Raw genomic sequence first — 19,949 nt, 5'->3', positions numbered from 1 at the left:
GAATTTATCTAATATGTTTCTATATGTTGCTATTTTTCAGATACAAAAAGCTACACAAGAGCCACACCAGTGAAAATGATGAAGCAAAGTTGCTCACTCCCAACGCAGCTGCAAAGTATGTTATCCTTGAGGAGATGGATGAACAAGATAATGAAACTGAGTAACTATTTTCATTATCTTGATCAAATTCTGAAATTTAGGTAAGCTGCTTCCTGGCTACTCCTTTAAATGAATATCCTGATGAATTGTGAAAATTAAATGCTGAATTTGATTATTTTCATTATTCTCCTTTCTATGTCAAATTGAAACCGCTAGGAATTACAATGTCCTTTATTCACACATTTATTTGATTTGACAAAATATTTTTAGTTGATTATATGTGCTTGGCATTTAGAATTTGAAAATTCCGCTATTTTAAGACCCACATCATAAACCTTGTTAGACATGAGAGCCCTTCTTGACACTAACTCTACTGTAAAGTATTTTCTCTCATCCATCCGATTTTGTGTAAGTGAAATTTCCTTCCCATTTTTAACAGAGACCTGCTGGCCCCCTTTCTTCACAAGCAACATTTGGGCTTCCTTTTTAAGATATTAATCGAGCTCTATTTTTGATCACCCAGCCTCCATGTGGTGCTTATTATGGATTTCTTCACTGCTACATGTGTCCCTGCCTTCCACATCACTACCTTCTTCTTCCTTCCTCCACCCACCCTAAAAAGATGCTTCAGCTTCTGAAACTATTCATACTTTGTACCACAGGTAGGTTGAAAGGTGGCTTGAGAAAAGGGTTGAGCTAACCTGACCCGGTTCAACAAGAGGGCTGGGTTTGAGTTCTTTTTATAAGGCGCATCTCTTTAAAAAGTCACGTGCCTTGTTCTTGAGTCGATTGGGGACGAGAATTTGGATCTATCATTGTCTCCATCAACTGAATCTCACACCCGACTGAAGACGACAACGGCGATGGAGAAAGTTCAGAGACCAGTTGGGTTCTCACAGGGTTCAGCTGGACGGATGGCCACTACCCTAGTCTGGAGGCCGATTACAGAAGAAGATGAAGAGGAGTTAGATGCAGACAGTGACATTTTCGAAGGGGATGAAGAAATTGACCAACCGTCGAGTATAGGGAGTCTAGACTTGAGTAAGGCCTGCAGGAGGTTGGGGGATGATGAGTTGAGCACGAAAATACTGTTTGCTAAGATTCTTCAAACGAAACGATCCTGTTGATGGAGTATGGGTCTGGTGAGGCTTCTACTGATTGCGAAGTGACTTTGCTGATGGCCAAGGGAGAGGATTTAGGTAATCTTACATTGAAATAGAGGGCAGAACACATCTTTCAGGGCCTAGGTTGTAACTTGGCGTAGAGCACAGGAACACAATATCCCCTTCCCCATGTAGCTGCACAGCCTTCATCTTCACAGGATTGGCCATCCTGAGTTTGTATTGGGTGTGGCCTGTGAAAGTTATGAACATGGAGTTTTCTACCCCTTAGTGTTTTCTTCGGTTTGTGGTGGTCCTTTTGGTCCCTCGAAAACCATTGCTAATACTGTAGTTTGTGTCCTTCCCTGTGCTTGCAGAACCAACCATAACTCAGAAGCCAGTGGATGCTGAAATCTCTTTGCCACAAAGCTTGGAGGTGTAAATGTGTAATGGAATCATAGGAAATGGGGGAGATAGGGGTGAAAGAGAAAGTTCTGGAGTTGGGTACAGAGAATCTGACTTTATTGGAGCCAAAAAGAAAAGGAGAAGGTAGTGTTTGCAGAACCAAGTACAAGTTAGAAGCCAATGGATATTGAAAATATCTTTGACACAGAACTTGAAGGTGATTTGGAATCAAAGGAAATGGGGGGGATAGGAGTAAAAGAGAAAGTTCTGGAGTTGGGTACAGAGAGAGGAAAACAAGAAAGAGAGAGTTCCTACTCTAGTTTTGAGGAGGGAAAAGGGAAGTTAGAAAGAGACCAGAGAAATTAAGGGAGTTGCCTAAGAGGAAAAAGAAAAAGAGTCACATTAGAGAAGCCCTTCGGTGTGATGGTGTATACAAGGAAGAAAAAAAGGCAAGAAAAGGAAGAAGAGCAAAGTGGAAAAGGTAATTAGTAAGATAGACCATGATAGGGAAGAGAGTAGAAGGAAGGGTAGAAGAGGGGAAGGCTGTTGGTTACGGTTCTAAAGTGTGGGTTCAATGTTGATGTAGGTATGAAGATTATAAGCTGGAATGTGAGCTTTAGGGAGTGCAAAGAAGAGACGATTAATAAGAGAAGCCCTTAGGAAGGAAAAACTAGATGTTGTGTTATTGCAAGAAACAAAACTTCAGGAGATAGACAGGAGATGGATCAGGAGTATCTGGGGTGTAAGGGTTTAAGCTGGGTTTTTGTACCTTCATGGGGAGCCTTTGGAGGTATTCTCACCATTTGGGAGAATAAAGAGTTGGTGGGTTTGGAAGAGCTAGTAGGGCAGTTCTCGGTCTCAATTAAATTTAGAAGGCTGATTGACAATAAGGATTTGTCATTAACAAATGTTTATGGTCCAAACTCCTATAAAGATAGGATCCATTTATGGGAAGAGTTGAGTGCAGTTAGAGGCTTGTGGGAGGGACCATGGTGTTTGGGTAGTGATTTCAATATAATCTGGTTTTCAATGGAGACAAACAACCCAAGCTAGAGAATCACCACATGTATGACGAAATTCAATGAATATGTGGATTTATTTGAACTAAAAGAGATACCATTGTTATAAGCTGACTTTACTTGGTCAAAGTTTCAAAACTTCCTGATTTGATCTAACCTAGACATATTCCTCTTTTCGGTGGATTGGGAAGTTGTGGGAGGATTTAATTTTACGAGCTTTGGTCAGAGTGACTTTAGATCATTGTCCTATTTGCCTAGCACAAGAAACTTCAATTGGTGGCCCCTTACCATTTAGGTTTGAAAACATGTGGCTGGAAGATCCTACCTTTGTAGAATGATTTAAATGTTGGTGGCAAGAGATAAGAAGTAGAGGCTCGAAGAAAGGGGTTAGCTTCTTGAGGAAACTTAAGGGTTTAAAAGAGAAAAATAAAGACGTGGAACAAGGATATTTTTGGTAAAGTGGAGGAGACCAAAGAAAAAACGACTTCACTGATTGAGGTAGATAAGAAAGAAGCTCTTCGAACTATGAGTAGTGAGGAAAGAGAGGAAAGTTGGAGGTTAAAGTTAGAAGAGGTCCTTAAGAAGGAAGAAATTTCTTGGAGGCAAAAATCTAGATGCAAGTGGCTCTTGGAGGGGTTGGCAATACAAAATTTTTTCATTCTTTAGGCAATAGGAGAAGAAGAAAGAATCAAATTGGCCATGAGATAACTGGGGAGGAGGAGATCATTATGATTTTCGTAGATCACTTTAAGAGCATCTACTAGAGTCAAGGGTAGAGGAGACCTTTCTCCCAAGATGTTTAGTGGAAATAGAGTGCTTGGAGCTATGGCTGCAGCCTTAGAGGTTGAGTTTTCTCTAGAAGAAATCAAAGAGGCAGTATTTTCAATGGAAAGGTCTAAAGCCCTTGGATCGGTTGGTTTTTCCTTGGCCTTTTATTAGGAGTGTTGGGATCTTATCAAAAGAAATTTATTGGAAATTTTCAATGAGTTCTATTTTGAAGGGGAAACTGCTCAAGGTATAAATTCAACTTTCATTGCCCTAATTCCCAAGGAGGCAAAACGTCCAAAGGATTTTAGACCAATAAGCTTAGTGGGAAGGGAAGCCTTTACAAGATTATAGAAAAATTAGGAGACCAGAAAAGGTATTACCTTTAGTCATCTCACAACATCAAGGTGCTTTTGTTGAAGGGAGACAAATTATAGACTAGGCATTGGTGGCAAATGAGTGTGTATCAGAGAAGAGGAGGAGAGGGAGGGGCTTGGTGTGCATGTTGGACTTAGAGAAGGCCTATGACTTTGTGGACTGGTCTTTTCTTCTATAAATTATGGGGAGAATTGGGTTAGGGGAGTGATGGAGGATGTGGATGAAGGGATGTCTAAGTTTAGTGCAATACTTAATCATGATTAATGGTGTGGCTAGAGATTACTTTCTAGTGAAAAGAGGGTCGAGACAAGGGTATCCCCTTTCTCCTTTCCTTTTCACTTTAATTACTGATGTTCTAAGTAGGATGATCGTGGAGGCTGATCAGAGAAACCATTTTAGAGGATGGAGGATAGGAAGACTTGAGGTGACACTCTCACATTTGTAGTTTGCAGATGACATCATTTTATTCTATGAGGGAGGTAATAAAGAGAGTATAAGACATCTGCATGAGCTCATTAGTTCCTTCGAATCGACTTTCAAGTTGAAGATAAATTGGGGGAAAAATTGAATAGCAGTGATTAACTTGGAAGATGAAGGTTTGAAAGAGCTAGCTGAGATTTTGGGGTGTGAGGTTAAACAATGGCTGTTGGAGCACATAGGGCTACCTTTGGGAGGGAGTCCAAGATCAGAAGTATTTTGGAAGCAAATGGTGGAGATGTTTACAAGGAAGTTGGCACTGTGGAAGAGGAATTATTTATCCATAGGTGGGAAAATAACCTTGATTAGAGCAACTCTAGCAAACCTGCCAGTTTACTTCCTATCCACCTTTAGAATTCCAACTAGAGTAGCAAGGCAACTAGAAAAGCTTATGAGGGGTTTTCTCTGGGAACCTGGGGATGAAAAGAGCGATCACCTAGTAAAGTGGGAAGAAGTCAGCAAAGCAATGGAAAAGGGAGGTTTAGGATTGGGGAACTTGGTTCACAGGAATACTTCTTTGTTAGGAAAGTGGCTTTGGAGGTTTCCATTGGAAAGAGACAGGCTTTGGCACAAGGTGATAGAAAGCACTCACGGGCAGATGGAACAATGGCTGGGATGCAAAGGTAGCCCCCACATCTTTGTCAAGCTCTCTGTGGAAAGCAATACAAGATGTATATCCAATCTTTATTAATCTCATTAGGTTTGATGTGAGTTGTGGTTCTAGGGTACTCTTTTTTCCCGTAACTTTATTCAGTTTTTGACTACAAGTTACAACCCATATCAAATTTTGTAATTTTTTCTTACTTTGGACCGAGTTTAGAGTTTGGGTTCAGAAGGGGCTTGAGGGATAATGAGTGCGAGTCCCTTGTTTGTTTGCTTGATAAACTTAAGTCAACCTTCTTGGTTCAATCTTTGGAGGACACTAGAGTTTGGCCTACTTTATTTGATGGCACCTTTACCTATGCTTCTTTTAATACTCTCGTGCAAACTCTTGTAAGGGTTAAGAATTTCCCAGTGAAAGAGGTTTGGAGCAAGTCCATCCCACAAAACATTCAAGCTCTGTGCTGGAAGGTTTTTCTTGAGAAGGTAAACACCTTTGACATGCTTCAAAAAAGGAGGCCAAGTAAATGCCTCTCCCCTCATATGTGCATTCTTCGCTCTATAGATGGTGAATCCCTACCCCATTTACTGATCCGTTGCCCTTTTGTGCTCTTTGTTTGGGAATCTTTTTGTTCTCTCTTTGGTTGCAGGTGGAGTACTCCCTAGGATGTAGTAAGCCTCTTCAACCCAAACTTTCTAAGGTAGTCAGCAAAAAGTGGAAGGGTTATGTGGAAATCAGTAAGAGCAGCAGTTATGTGGAAATCAGTATGGGAGGAAAGGAATGCAAGACTTTTCAATGAGAAGTATAGGTCAAAAGAAGATCTAGTGGAGGCTATAAAGATAAAAGTTGCACACTAGGTGAAAACACTTGAGCTTTTTCAAAGTTTCTCAATTATTGATATAGTAGGAGTGTGGAATGAAGTGGCACACTCTTTTGAGAAGAAAGAAAGAAAGGTGGAGTGGAAGCCCCCAGGTCTTAACAAAGTCAAGCTGAATTTTGATGGGAGCTCTGTAGGAATCCCAGGTCTGGCAGGCATTGGTGGTGTGATCAGAGATTCCTCAAGCAAAGTATTGTCTATGCATTCGGGACCTTTAGGGGAAGGTGATTCTTTAAAGGCTGAACTATTAGCTTTGCTAAAGGGGTTAAAACTTTCCAAGCAAGCAGATCTTAAGAACTTGGAGATAGAAGGGGACTCAAAAATAGTGATATCATGGACCAATTCAAGGGGTAACGCTCCCTGGATTTATAAACATCCCCTAAGGGAGATAGTAAGCCTAGCAAAGGAACTCAATGCCTCATTCACATGGATCAGGAGAAGTGCAAATGGGATAGCTGATTCATTAGCCAAACAGGGAGTTCATAAGCAGCAGCTTTTCTGGGCTTTATTGTAACACTTTGTGGTGCAATGTCTGCCTTCTACTTGCTGTAATTCTGTAACTGATTCTTTTAATTGAATAAAATTCTCCTTTTGCCGATAAAGAAGTATTATATGTGCTTGGCATAGGATGCACATCATAAGTTGGTTATTGTTATCATTGTATCAACAAATGACAATAACAGAAGTGATCTGTATCTTCAACTCAACAAACCATTATCTTAACTATTTGCCCATTTGGGTTGGCTGTGTGAGTTTGTTTTTTTTTTTTATGAGTGCTGTGTGAGTTTGTTTTTACCAATAAATGATAATAAAAAAAGTGGATATAGATGAATTGAATAAACATATTCAGGAGAAAGTCCCACGATGCATGTTGTTTGCTGATGGCATTGTTTTAATTGATGAAACTAATGAAGGATTAGATGCAAAATTAAATTCATGGACACATACCTTAGAAATGAGGTTTTAAAATAAGTAGGACAAAAATAGAATATATGATATTTAAATTTAATATTAATAGGAGTGCAAATCAGGGTACACTTAGGGTTGAAGGCAAAGAGGTAATGTGACTTTTCTGGTACCTTGGTTTGATAATTCAAAACAAGGGAAAGATTGAGAAGAATGTAGCCCATATAATTAAAGCAAGATAGGAAAAACAGAGTGATGCATCTGGAATTTTGTGATAGGTCAATACCACTTAGATTACAAGGAAAATTCTATAAAACAATTGTAAAACCAGATATGTGTATGGAGTAAAGTGTTGGACATTCAAGAAATCTATTCAAAAAATGTGTTCAGAAATGCGTATGCTGAGATGGATGAGTGAGGAAACTAGAAAGAATAGGGTTTGAAATGAAGTCATTCAAAGGAACCTAGGAGCAGCTTCAATAGGCAATAATAAGAGAAAGTTGACTAAGATGGTTTGGTCACATGCATATAAGACCTGGTCACGTGCATATAAGACCTTAGTACTCATAAGTAGTGATCTGTTGCAAGTTGAAAGGGCTAGAAGTAGTAGGGGTAGACCAAAATGGACATGGGTTGAAGTAGTAAGAAATTATTTAAGCACTAATAGTTTAACAATGGATGTGGCCTTAAACAGAGTGGAATGGTAGACAGGATTCATGTAGCTAATCCCATATAGTTGGGTAAGGCCTGGATGATGATGATGTGAGTTTGTTTATCCATTTCTCTTTGCCAAGGAACATATCTTCTGTTAAGTTACAACTCTTATGTATTCACTCACTATTATTGATCGACATTCTCTTCAACCTCTCTCTCTCTCTCTTAACCTTCAACTTGCATATCACTCAATAATGCAGTTGATGGTCTAAAATGCATATGAAAAAGACCACCTTAGTCAGCTTTCCATCATCTTGGGGATATATCCTTGGATTCACAAGAATGCACCTGTTATCCTATCTTTTCTTGCCTAACCAGTATTTTTCTCAACACCTCATTTTTCTGAAATTATTGATGTAACTTTACCAACAAATAGACTTACCAATATAGGAGTCTCAAGAAACTCTTTTGTAACTTTTCCAGTTTCAGATTGTGCAAAGGAAATGGGAATGGAGCCATTTAGACAAAAAAGACCCATCAAGATGTTTGCAAATCTGCCTGTTCTTTACCATCACTGTGTTACAAGGATTGTTAATGGGGTAACGTGGCAAAATGTCCTGGTAATCTTCCTTCTCCAGCTTCTAGGCATTCTGCCCTTTTTACTAGAGCCAACAATTAGCATCCATCTTAGATTGTGCTGTATTGTACATTTTGAAAGAAAGTTACAATCGGTAGCTAAACTTAGTATTGAAATTACATGAAAATATTATCATAGTTATTGCTTAGAACACCCGATTTGTTGCATTGACTGGCATGCCAAATTTCTTGTACTGTTTTTTGGGAATAATGTGAACAACCTAATTTCTTATAAAATGAGGTTCTCTCCCTCTCTCCCCCTCCTCTCTCTATTGTTGCATGGACTGGCTTGTTCAATTCCTTGTACTTAGTGGGAATAACATAAACCAACAAAATAGCATGTCAACAATTATTTTAAAGAAAATCATTTTTTATATAAAAATACAACTTTTGCAGTGGGCCGATACCATTTCAGTTCGACTTGGAAGTTCTTCACCCCAGATAAGTATAAGTATGCTGGGAAGAAGTGCAGGGTCACTTATAGAATATGGATGCTATGTTGTTACTAGGCCAACCTCCAAATTGCAACTTCTGTATAAGTTTTAATCTTTATCTGTGTCTCAATGAATGTCAAACTTGAAAGGTTAAACTAGTAAGAGGCAAGCATATTGGTCCACTTTGTCCAGACTTTCTTCCAGCAAAAAGCCCATCTTGTAAGGAAATCAATTACATGTGAATTAGATATTTTCTTATGATTTACCATATTGGTTCGTTCATTTTCTTCATTTTTGTTATTGCTAAGACATTTGAGGATGTTATATTCCAACCGTGAGACATTCAGTAGAAATCAATTTGTCCAGCTAATTTTTCTGTTTTTTTTTTTTTTTTTTTTCATTTCTTTACAATGACAGTCCTTGGTCATTTTTATGTTCTGGTGTCATGTTTACATATTAACCCAAAATGTAAAGTTACGTATTAAACTATCAATGAATCGATAGGACTGCCATGAAGTGCAATTGCTTACAACTATTTCCTTGTGGAAACCCAGCATTCAATGTCTTGATTACGAATTGCGGTTTTTTACCCATTCATGGCTCTGCAACAGTATAAATGTAATATGTAGGCTAATAAATTTTCTGTCTTGATACCTGAAGGATCTTGTAATTAGAGGTGCCAATTGGACCAATCTGATCCGGTCCAGGTCTAATCCAATCTGATGAATATTTTGGACCATTTTGGGTTGGTCCAATTCAATGTCTGGAGTCTGGACCATCCGATCTGTTCAAATTGGTTTTTAATCTAGCTTTGTTCCAATCCAAACCTGGTCCATTGACACCAGTATTCTTATCTTCTATCAATGGACCGGATATTGGTTCAACCTGGTCCAATCCAGTGTATGCTTTGGACCATGATCTAGTTACCGGGTCGAACAGTCGGACCATTCGAACTGAACGCTTGGGCCGTCCTGACAGAAAAATAAAAAATAAAAAAATTTCAAAAAAAATAAAAAACGGTCAAAACCGTTCAAACGGTTAACCACCCGGTTCAGTGGTTCGCTGACCAAAATCAACGGTTTTGGGGGGAAATCTGGTTTTTGGGGAAAACAGAACCGGTCAGGCGACTGGTTCCCGGTTTTTTCGGTCTGACCGTCTGGTCCAGTCCCGTTTTGAAAACCATGCTTTGGACCATTATGTCTGGCCTGGTCCAATTCAATGTCTTATTGGTCTTTCCAATCTGTCCAAATTGATTTTGATTTGGAAGGGGTCCAACCCAAAACTGGTCCATCGACACCCCTACTTGTACTTGGTAGGTGAAAATGGATATAATTTTTTAAGTTTTCAGCGGTGAACATTAGGATATAGTCTTGAGATTTGCTAACTGTGGCAGTTGGCATAGGAGGATATAGTCTTGAGATTTCCCACCTATTAGGGCTTTATATTTGAAGATGAGTTTGACTCATCTCTCTCCCTCTCCTGAAGGAGACGTTGACTCAACAGATAATTGTGACAATCTGAGATTCTGAGGAGCCTTTTGAACAAGTGCCAATGAATATGGTCATCCGGATTTTTCGTTCTTGTTTTGTATTTGTGCAATTAGGTTGCCTCCCTCTTTAATCACCAGAATATGTTTCAGTGGGGTTAAAAACTTAAAATTATTTGCTAACATGAGGTCAGGTAAGGTTATAAATGTAGCCAAGTCTTGTATTGAAAATATGAACTTCTTTATGGTCATTGAATGTGTCCATAGGAGTCTCACGTACCAGGTTTATGGTTAAAGCTACCCGTCCACTCTGCAGGCTCCATATATCTAGTCGTGTGGTGGAGCCAGACCCAACATAGGATTGGATCTGGAAGTGGAAGTGTGAAGTGTGAAGTGTGAACTACAAGGTGGTTAGACGGAAGGTTACATATGGCAAGCAACCTTCAAAAGCTATACCATATACATATGCCAAAAAAAAGCCTTGATTCTTTTGGCTTCCAGTTCTCAAGTCTGAACCCACAATTCTGCTACTGCCTGTATCTCAAATTTTCATTTATGAAAGCAAGGCTTCTCACGTCTTTACATGGCTTCGCAAAGCCACAATGACCCAAGTGAAGCTTGCTTCTGTAGTGCATCCCTTCCAATAGACATGCTTGTTCTTTGTTCTCTCCAAAACCGAGTAGAGAGTAATCTGGAGAGTATCTGACGATAATCTCATGAGGCAGGTTGTGGTTGCATAGTTCGTTTATTCTTCCTTGATTTCTGTTCTTTGTATCTTTGGTTCCTCCTCCAGAGAGGAAGGCGAAGGAATACTAAAGAACCATTTCTTGTTTTGGTTGAACGGGATCTAGCTACAAGTTTGGGGACAATGGTCACACAAAAACATGGATTTTTTTGTTGGCTTCAAATCTTCATACTGGTTAGTGAGGAGAGGATCTTCTGCTTGCTCAATGATACCATCCCAACTCATTAAAGTTTACAAGGTATTGATTAGTGAAAGCCCTTTTTGGTATCATGTCTTTCTGGGAGATCGAGTTTGCTAGTAGAGGATTTTGGAGTCTCTTTATTGGAGCTAGTGCTACTAATAAACCATTTTACTCACATTTACCCTTTATATTTTTTCATAAAAAAATTGGTATAAGTTCGTAGAGGTTAAATGTGTAAAACAAATTCTTTTCATATATCCAAATAGTTTAACTGCATCTAGAGGACAAAAAATAAGTAAAGAAGCAAAATTTGACTATTTTGGCTATTCAAACGGTTTATTTTATGCCATTTTCTTGTATAAGTTCGAAAAGAATACAAATACAAACATGTAGAGTGCAAAACCTTGTAGTTTGTATCATTTTGTATGTATTTGCTATGTATATATGTTGAGGGGAAATCTGGTGATACCAGATCAAAGGAAATAGTGTATGTGAGATACACATAGATAACCAGTTATACATGGAAGTGCAAGGAGACAGATAACCTGCACCCGGAATGGTGTGTGCTGGGATGCACTTCCATTCATGATTGAACACATCACACAGTTTGCATGTGCACTGGGTTTACATGTGTGGGAAAATTAAATGACAAGTTTTCCCGTAATGTTCACATGATGAAATTTTTGAAACTAAAAAATTAAGAAAAGGTGAAATAAATAGGAAACCCAAATCGAGTCTTCAAGAGTTTGAGAGAAACTCAATTAAACCCCGATGCCATTAACGATCGTAGAGACCTCTCTCTTCTTTAAATTTTAGCGAGGGTCAAAAGCCATTAACGATTGCAACTTCAGAGTAGAAGTTTTATAAACAAAGATTGGTTTTTATTCTCAAATCTTCAATCAAGAGTAGGAGTCATTTGCAAATAAACTTGTGTTTTTGTCTTCAACCTTTAGCTAAGCTACAAGTTTTGTTGTTTAAAGCTAATTTTTTTAGCTTCAGATTAGGGTCCGACCAAAGCAATCTAACTTTTGATGTTGAAAACCACTTCCATTTATGAACAGTTACGAGCTCATTGTTAGGGCTAGAGGAGTAACTAGCGAAACGACCGAGTTAGAGTGCTACTGTTTCTCTGGTTCTATTTTTGTCAATAGCTATGGAATTTAGTAACGGTTTGAGATCTAACTTAAGTTAATTTTTTCCTACCATCATTTCCTCCAACCAAGGGGCTTTTGTGCAAGGGAGGAAAATTGTGGATCAAATTTTGATAGCCAATGAATGCATAGAGGATGTAAGTAGATCTAGGAGGAGGGGAGTGGTGTGTAAACTTGATCTAGAAAAGACCTACGATACAGTGGACTGGGCCTTTCTAAAGGAGGTGATGGAATGCTTTGGATTTGGAGGTAGATGGTGCAAATGGGTGATGGAGTGTTTGAGGACTTGTTAATATTCGATTTTGATGAATGCGATAGTAGTGGATTTCTTTCCTGCCTTAAGGAGTATTAGACAATGAGACCCTCTTTCTCATTTCCCTTTCATTATAGTTGCAGATGTGTTGGGGAGATTGGTTTCAAAAGAAGACTCTAGGAATCTAATAAGGGGATGGAGAATTGGAAGGGAAGGAGTACTAATTATTCATCTATAGTTTGATGATGATACATTTCTCTTTTGTGATGGAGGAGAGTTAGGCTGAATTAGGAATATCAAAACTGTGGTGCAACCTTTTGAGCAAGTGTCAAACTTAGAGGTGAACTTTGGAAAAAGTTGCATAGTTGGAGTTAATATGGGAGAGAGGGAAATGACTGAGTGCATGGAGGTTTTGGGGTGTGCGGTCTCTAGTTGGCTTCTAAAATACCTAGGTTTCCTGTTAGGTAACAACCCAGGGAAAGTGAGCTTTTGGTCCTTGGTGGTGGAGAGATTTGAAAAGAGACTTGCTTCTTGAAATGAAATTACATGTCTATGGGAGGAAGGGTTACCTTAATTAAGTCCACTCTAGCTAATTTACTTGTTTACTTCTTGTTGGTGTTCAGAATTCCTAGTGTAATAGCTTGGAAGTTGGCGAGCCTAATGAGAAACTTTCTTTGGGAACCGGGGGAGGATAAGAAGGATCGTAGAGTGAGGTGGGAAGAGGTGTATAGGAGTAAGAAGCTAGGGGGATTGGGAATTGGAAATGTATGGAAATGAAATAATACTCTTTTAGGTTTGTGGTTTTGGAGATTTCCTAATGAGAAAGAAAAATTGTGGGCTAAGGTATTGGTGAGCATTCATGGGTCAACGACAAACGGTTGGGACACTATAATTAGTGAAAGGACTACAAGAGCATCCCCGTGGAAAGCCATCCAAACCATCATTCCTTTATTCTTACCTTAGATCAGGTATGGTTTGCATTCTAAGAAATGTATAAATTTTTGGGAACAAGTATGGGTGGAAATTTTCCTCTAAAGGATCAATTTCCCTCTTTGTTTTCCTTATCTTGTTACAAAAAAGAACCTATATCTACTTTCCTGGTTCCCTCTAATTCTAGCTTTGGGTTTGGTTGGGATTTAGGCTTGAGAAGGGCTATTATGGTTATTGAGGTAAATAGTGTATTGTCTTTGATAAATTTACTTAATGGGGTGTTCTTGGACCCCCTTCAAGCTGATAGAAGAATTTGGACTCCCACTCCTCATGGTTTATTTACTTGTTCTTCTTTCTTCAACACCTTAACCCAATTGGCAATTAGTGGGGCTCTACCTTTCCCTGTTAAAGAGGCATGGAGCAAACCTATTCCACCAAGGGTTGGTTGTTTTTGTGGGGAAGCCTATTTGAAAAGAATCAATACCTAGTGCCATCTTTGTAAGGTTGATGGTGAGAATTGTTATCATTTATTGATCTCTTGCTCTTTTGTTAAAGGTTTATGGGAATGGTTTTCTTCTTTATTTGGAAGCAAGTGCCCCCCCCCCCCCCCCCCCCCATCAGATATGAAAAGTCTGTTTGCTCATTTCTTTAGGTTGCCAAAGAAAAAGGGGAAGAATAATGTGGTGTTGGTGTAAGGGCTGCTGTTATTTGGACTATTTGGGAAGAAAGGAACTCCAGATTATTTTCAAGAAATGAGAGGAACAAGGGAACTATTTAGGAGGTTATTTGCCTTGGGGTATTCCATTGGATTAAATCTTTGGATATTTTCAACATTTATTCTCTAGAGGTTTCAAGAAATTTCCTTTTTAGCCCTAGTTTAGGAGGTTTCAACTCCAGTTTAGTCCCCTCCCTCAAGTAGTTTTCTACAAAATAAATTTTGATGGTAGTATTTGGGAACCAAAGACCTTCGAGTATTGGGGGGTGTTTTAAGGGATGAGAATATAGTAGAAATCTGCTGATTTAAAAAATACAAAAGAAAAATAGTTTCTTGAAGAGAGAAGGAGAAGAAGAGAAGTTGAAAAGAAAAGAGAGCAATAATTTGGCCGCCCCCTTCACTTATTATTTATACTAAAAATAATAGAACAGTACAAAGACAACTATGCCCTTATAGGGCGATAAAACATAAAACAACATATATAACACTCAAAAACATAATAAAATTTGGACTCACATAACTACTATGGTCCCCACTTCCTATCTAACAACTAGCATAAAACATCTACTTAGAAAAACATTATAAAACTGATTAATCTTCAACACTCCCCCTCAAGTTGGGAGTAAATGTCACACATTCCCAACTTGTGTAGATCATGTTCAAGCTTGTTCTTTGCCACCCCTTTAGTGAGAACATTAGCCAGTTGCAACTTTGAAGATGCATAAATCAAACAGACTTCTCCAGTTGTTACCCTTTCTCTTATAAAGTGTCTATCAACTTCAATGTGTTTTGTCCTATCATGCTGAATTGAATTGTGGGCAATATTGATTGCGGTTTTGATTGTCACAGTATAACATTATATATTCCTCTACTTTCACCCTAATCTCACTTAAAAAAGATCTAACCCAAAGAAGTTTTGAAACACCATGAGCCATGGATCTATACTCAGCCTTTGCACTTGACCTTGTCACAACCACTTGCTTCTTACTCTTCTAGGAGATCAAGTTTCCACCTACAAAGGTACACACTCCTGATGTAAACCTCTTGTCATCTTAGCATCCTACTCAGTCTGCATCTGTATAGGATTTTAGCTTCAGATTCTCATGAATTGAGAAAAGAATGCCTCTATCAGGGTGCTTTTTCAGATATGCAAGTATTCTCTCAATAGCTTCCCAATATTGAACCCGAGGTGCATGCATGTACTGATTCACAACACTGACAACATAAGAAATATTTGGTCGTGTCATACACAAATACAACAATTGGCCCACCATTCTTTGATATCTCCCCACATCCTTTACCAACTCACAATCTACACCATTAATTCTATGATTTGGATCAATAAGAGTGTTTACTGGTTTGGTCCCCAGTTTCCTAGTCTCCCGCAGTAGGTCAAGTACATACTTTCTTTGTGAAATGAAGATCCCATGCTTGGATCTTGCAACTTCAATTCCCAAGAAGTATTTGAGCTTAGCAAGATCCTTGATCTCAAATTCTTGCTGCAATGATTTTTTGAGATCATCAATCTCTTTCAGATCATTTCATGTCACCACTATATCATCCACATACACAATCAGAATTGACACCAAAGCATCTCTCCTCTTAACAGAGTGGGTGTTATCAGACTATGTCTGTGTGTATCCAAAACGGATGAGTGCCCCTCTAAACCTGTCAAACCAAACCCTAGGTGACTGTTTCATTCCATACAAAGATTTTCTGAGTTTGTTCACCTTTCCTTTACCAACATTTTCATAAAAACCTGCTGGAATACCCATATATACCTTATCTTGTAAATCACCATTGAGGAAGGCATTTTTGACATCAAGCTGGAACAAGGGCCATGAATAGGTGGCTCCTGGAGATAAAAGGATATGAATTGAACTCATCTTAGCTACTGGTGCAAAGGTTTCCAGATAATCAACACCATAGGTTTGAGTATACCCTTTTGCTATCAACCTTGCCTTGTACCTCTCTATCTTGCCATCGGCCTTATACTTCACTATGAATACCCATATATGTCCGACTATTTCCTTGTCTAGGGGGGGAGATCAACTATTTTCCAAGTTTGGTTTTTGACCAAAGCATCCATCTCATCTTGCATAGCTGTTTTCCACTCAGTTTTGGAAAAAACCTCAATAACATTCTTGGGTATAGACATAGAATTCAAGGAAGAAAGAAAAACACGGTAGGAGGGTGATAAGGCACTATAGGAAAGATGGTGTGAAATGCAGTGGGCCGTACACTTTCTCTTCCCCTTACGAAGTGCAATGGGAAGATCAATGTCAGTGGGATCAGCTGCAACAATAGTGTTAGGGACAAGAACATTATCATCAGAAAACATAACAAGCTCAGGCTCAAGAGGAATACCTAGAACTGTATCTACCAAATCTAGAGTTTCAGAAGGACTAACAAAGATTGGTGTGGGTTGAGGATGTGTGGAGTCAACCATCATCTGCCAGCGCTGATAATTCTGTGAGGCTGCCCGTACTGGCTCGGGTAATGAAACTGGAGGTATAGGTGCTGGCTGAACTGATGGAGGCACTAAAGAAATAGGAAGATGAGAAAATTGTGAGTTCTCCCCAAAACTCTCCCCTCGAGGAGAACCACTCGAAAAGAAGAATGTGGATTCAAAGAAGGTAACATCCATAGTGACAAATCTACTCCTCAACACTAGGTCATAACAACAATACCCCTTTTGGTTCTGAGCATACCCAAGAAAAACACATTTTTTGGCCTTGGGATCTAATTTCTTACGATGAGGGCCAAGAATGTGAACAAAGGAAACGCACCCCAAAACCCTTAGAGGTATATGAAATATCTCCCCATCTAGAAAAGGAAACTAAATGGCACCTTAAACCCTAAAGTCTGTTAAGGAACATGGTTAATCAAATGCACGACTATAAGGACTGCACAAGAACTGAAGCACACACCATAAGACTCCTTGCCACCTCCACAATGTGTTTGTTTTTCCTCTCAACAACTCCATTCTGTTGCGGTGTATATGCATAACTACTCTGATGAACTACACCATGTTCTAAGAGATACTTGGTTAGGTTGTTCTCAAAGTACTCTCTGACATTATCTGATCTAAAAGCCTTAGTTCTCACTCCAAATTGTGTGAGAACCATCTGGGGAAGCCGACCAACACCTTAAAGGACTGATACAGCGTAGCCGTGGCACAGACCCGCTATTTAAATTCCAACATCGATGCACATATCACAAGGGGAAGATGAACTACCTTCGACATCAAGGACCCCTAAGCCGACCCCAAAATATGTTGGTAATAGGCCTAAGGACCTACAATGAAGCACAAATCTACTCCCTTCGCTGAGCTGATCTTAGCTTGGGAGTGGGGGGCAATTGATGAGGGTAGACTTGGCCCTCCACTAGTATCATGACACATGGCATCTCGGAACAACTGGGTGGCACCCAGAACCACCTAGGCAACAAGTTGCCTTAGCCAAAATGATGGAGTCCCAGCTAGCGACCTGGCACTGTCGTTGACTTGGAAACCTGCCTTTGACGCCGACCTGGCGACTTGCCTCTGGTGTCGACCCGGTGACCTGCCTCTAGCGCCGATCTGGCGACCTGCCTCTAGCGCCGACCTGGTGACTTGCCTTTGGTGCCAACTTGGCTACCTGCCTCTGGTGTCGACCTGGCGACTTGTCTCCAATGCCGACCTAGTGACCTGCCCCTGTTGCCGACCTGGTGACCTGCCTCTAGCATCGATCTAGTGGCCTGCCCCTGTTGCCAACCTAGCGACCTGCCTTTACCGCCAACTTGGCGACTTGCCTCTAGTGCCGACCTGGCGACCTGCCTCTAGTGCCGACTTGGCGACCTACGAGACATGCTCGCCATCGTACTCGATTTCTCACACCGAATGTTTTGGGAGAAACTGAGTAAGGCACAAAGATTGGCCTACGTGCACGACTACCTCCGAGGACTTCGGGGTAGTTAGGCATGCCCTCCCGAAGATCTCGGACATGTTGCGTGATGCTTACACCAAATAATGCGTATATAAAGGCCTTACCTCCAACCCTAGGGGGGAGGTGCAATTTAGTTCTCGCAACTCTCCAGCTCTCTCACATTTTACTATCATAAAATCTCTTATTTGTTAACTTAAGCATCGGAGTGCCCACCCCGGGTAAAACAACCCGGGCACTCTGACATTGTGTCATTGTATATCGCATTGGAGCCACCTCTCCAGCTCGTCACCACTCAGATAGACATCAGAGCCACTTCTCCAGCTCGTCACCATTCAGTTAGGCGTCAGAGCCACCTCTCCAGCTCATCAGTATTCAACTAGGCGTCCAAGCCACCTTCTAGGTAAGAACCATTCAGCCAGGCATCCAAGCCACATTACAGGTAGGGATTGTTCAGCCAGGCATCCGAGTCACCTGCCAACCGGGAGCTGTCGAAATGCGCTCCCTCACTACCGTTCATCAACTATTATATAACCACTCCCATCCTTTTCGAAGTATGAAAATATTGCAATGAGATTTTCTTCCCATTTCGGCTTGTTAAAATTAACTATGGCAGCGATAAGTTCTCCATAGTCAATGGTGCCACTGTTGTCCACATCGGCCTGCATCCATAAGATCACGAATTTCAAACTCCTTCAAATTAGATCCATATGTTTTCCAACCAGCTTTTAGTTCATCAAATGTGATTCAGTGATTGCACCACTATTGTTAGTATCCATTGCCTGAAACATCTCTTGTAAACCAGCAATTTCCTCCTCAGAAAGGCTTTCAGCTATTACCCTTAAAGCCATATTCTTTAATTTATTTATTGCAGAGAACTGTTTCAGGCAAGAAAGGACAATCGGATCCCATGCTCAGTCAGGATCAACTCCATTTTGACAAATACATGGATGACATAGTACTTCATGAGCAGTCAAGCACTGAGAACAGAGCATCTTCCTTAAGATCCTTGACATTGTCTAAGATTAGAGGCTAGGGATCTAATTCAAAGGCAATAACTCCCTTCAGAACCGCATCAAAATTTCCTTGATGGGTTTGTGCCTAAAAAAAGGTGGCACACCACTGAGCAATATATTCAGTATCACTCCTATAATCCATACTTCTGCCTCTGGCCCATAATGCTTGCAAAGTACCTTTGGAGCCACATAATATAGACATCCAACATCCATAAATACTTGACTTTGACTTGGTTTAAATAAGACCGAAAGATCAAAATCAAAATCATTGTCTTTGTTAACCAACAAGAAATTTTCTGGCTTCAAATCCCTATGCATAACCCCGAGTGAATGACAGGCTTCAACAACCCCAACGCTAATCTTTGTCAACTCAGCTGCCTTCCTCTTGCTGTAGTGTCTTCGTTGAATGATGCGATTAAATAATTCACCCACACCACACAGCTTGGCCATTTCAGTTAATTATTTCAATGAAAAAGATAATGAACAGAATAAAAAAATAGTTTTAACATTTAGAAAACTTTAAACGGTTAGATTTTTATTTTTATTAGTTTTTTTAAATTTAACTAATAGAATACTAATAAAAGGAGGCCTTTTATCTGAAGGTTAAAGCTTAAAGTTTAAAGAGTCTTTGTCACGAAAAAAAGTAGAGTGGGGACTTTATCACTGACCCATAATACAAGAAGGGTCTTTGTAATTTGCCCTAAATAAAATTCTGATATTATATTATATTCATTCAAAGAAAAACATTCACCGAATTAAAAAAAATGAATTTTGTCTCCCAAAAAGGTAGAGAGCAAAGGAATTAAGTATATATATCATCTGGAGTGACAAAGAACTTAATAATTTGGAGGTTCCCAAGATGACCAATTAAATCTTTCATTATCACCAAACACTCCTTAAAATAAGGAAAATTAGGAAGACGAAGAACACCCAAAGAGACGTCTTCCCCCATACTTGCCCATGAATACCTGCCCACTGCATGAAGTAAACTGCGAAAGAACTGATTCATGCCAGGATTATTAGACAGTGTATGCCCTTAGCTTCAATTAGATTGATGTACATTATGACATTTATTGTAAATGAATAAAGTACATATTTGATTCATGTTATAGTGATGTGTTTCTGTGTAATACCCTTAAACTTGACACATAATGAGACTCGTGTTAGTTTAGAATGTTCACAGTCAATGGGTCGATTT

At 39.6% G+C, this 19,949-nt stretch overlaps 1 protein-coding gene and 1 pseudogene across 6 annotated transcripts in view; one reads left to right on the top strand and one right to left on the bottom strand.

The window, feature by feature from the left end:
• LOC104586546 (putative sugar phosphate/phosphate translocator At1g06470) overlaps nt 1-8,721 on the top strand; it is a 29,295-nt gene extending 20,574 nt beyond the window's left edge. For 3 of the 6 annotated variants that reach the window (XM_088901216.1, XM_010243815.2, XM_010243814.2), the window contains 2 exons: nt 41-200; nt 8,314-8,721. In XM_088901216.1, coding sequence (XP_088757342.1) covers nt 41-164 — 124 coding nt within the window. In that variant the 3' untranslated portion in view covers nt 165-200; nt 8,314-8,721. The other 3 variants (XR_733475.2, XM_088901215.1, XM_088901214.1) reach the window with 3 other exon arrangements.
• Nucleotides 8,722-17,848: 9,127 nt separating this feature from the next.
• Nucleotides 17,849-19,263, bottom strand: LOC104586590 (calcium-dependent protein kinase 5-like; annotated as a pseudogene).
• Between the last annotated feature and the right edge of the window lie 686 nt (nt 19,264-19,949).

Source organism: Nelumbo nucifera, chromosome 3, assembly GCF_055504915.1.
Source record: "Nelumbo nucifera cultivar China Antique chromosome 3, China Antique-T2T, whole genome shotgun sequence".
Lineage (NCBI taxonomy): Eukaryota > Viridiplantae > Streptophyta > Magnoliopsida > Proteales > Nelumbonaceae > Nelumbo > Nelumbo nucifera.
Note: the sequence above shows the minus strand (reverse complement) of the source record. Positions and strands in the feature narration are given on the sequence as shown.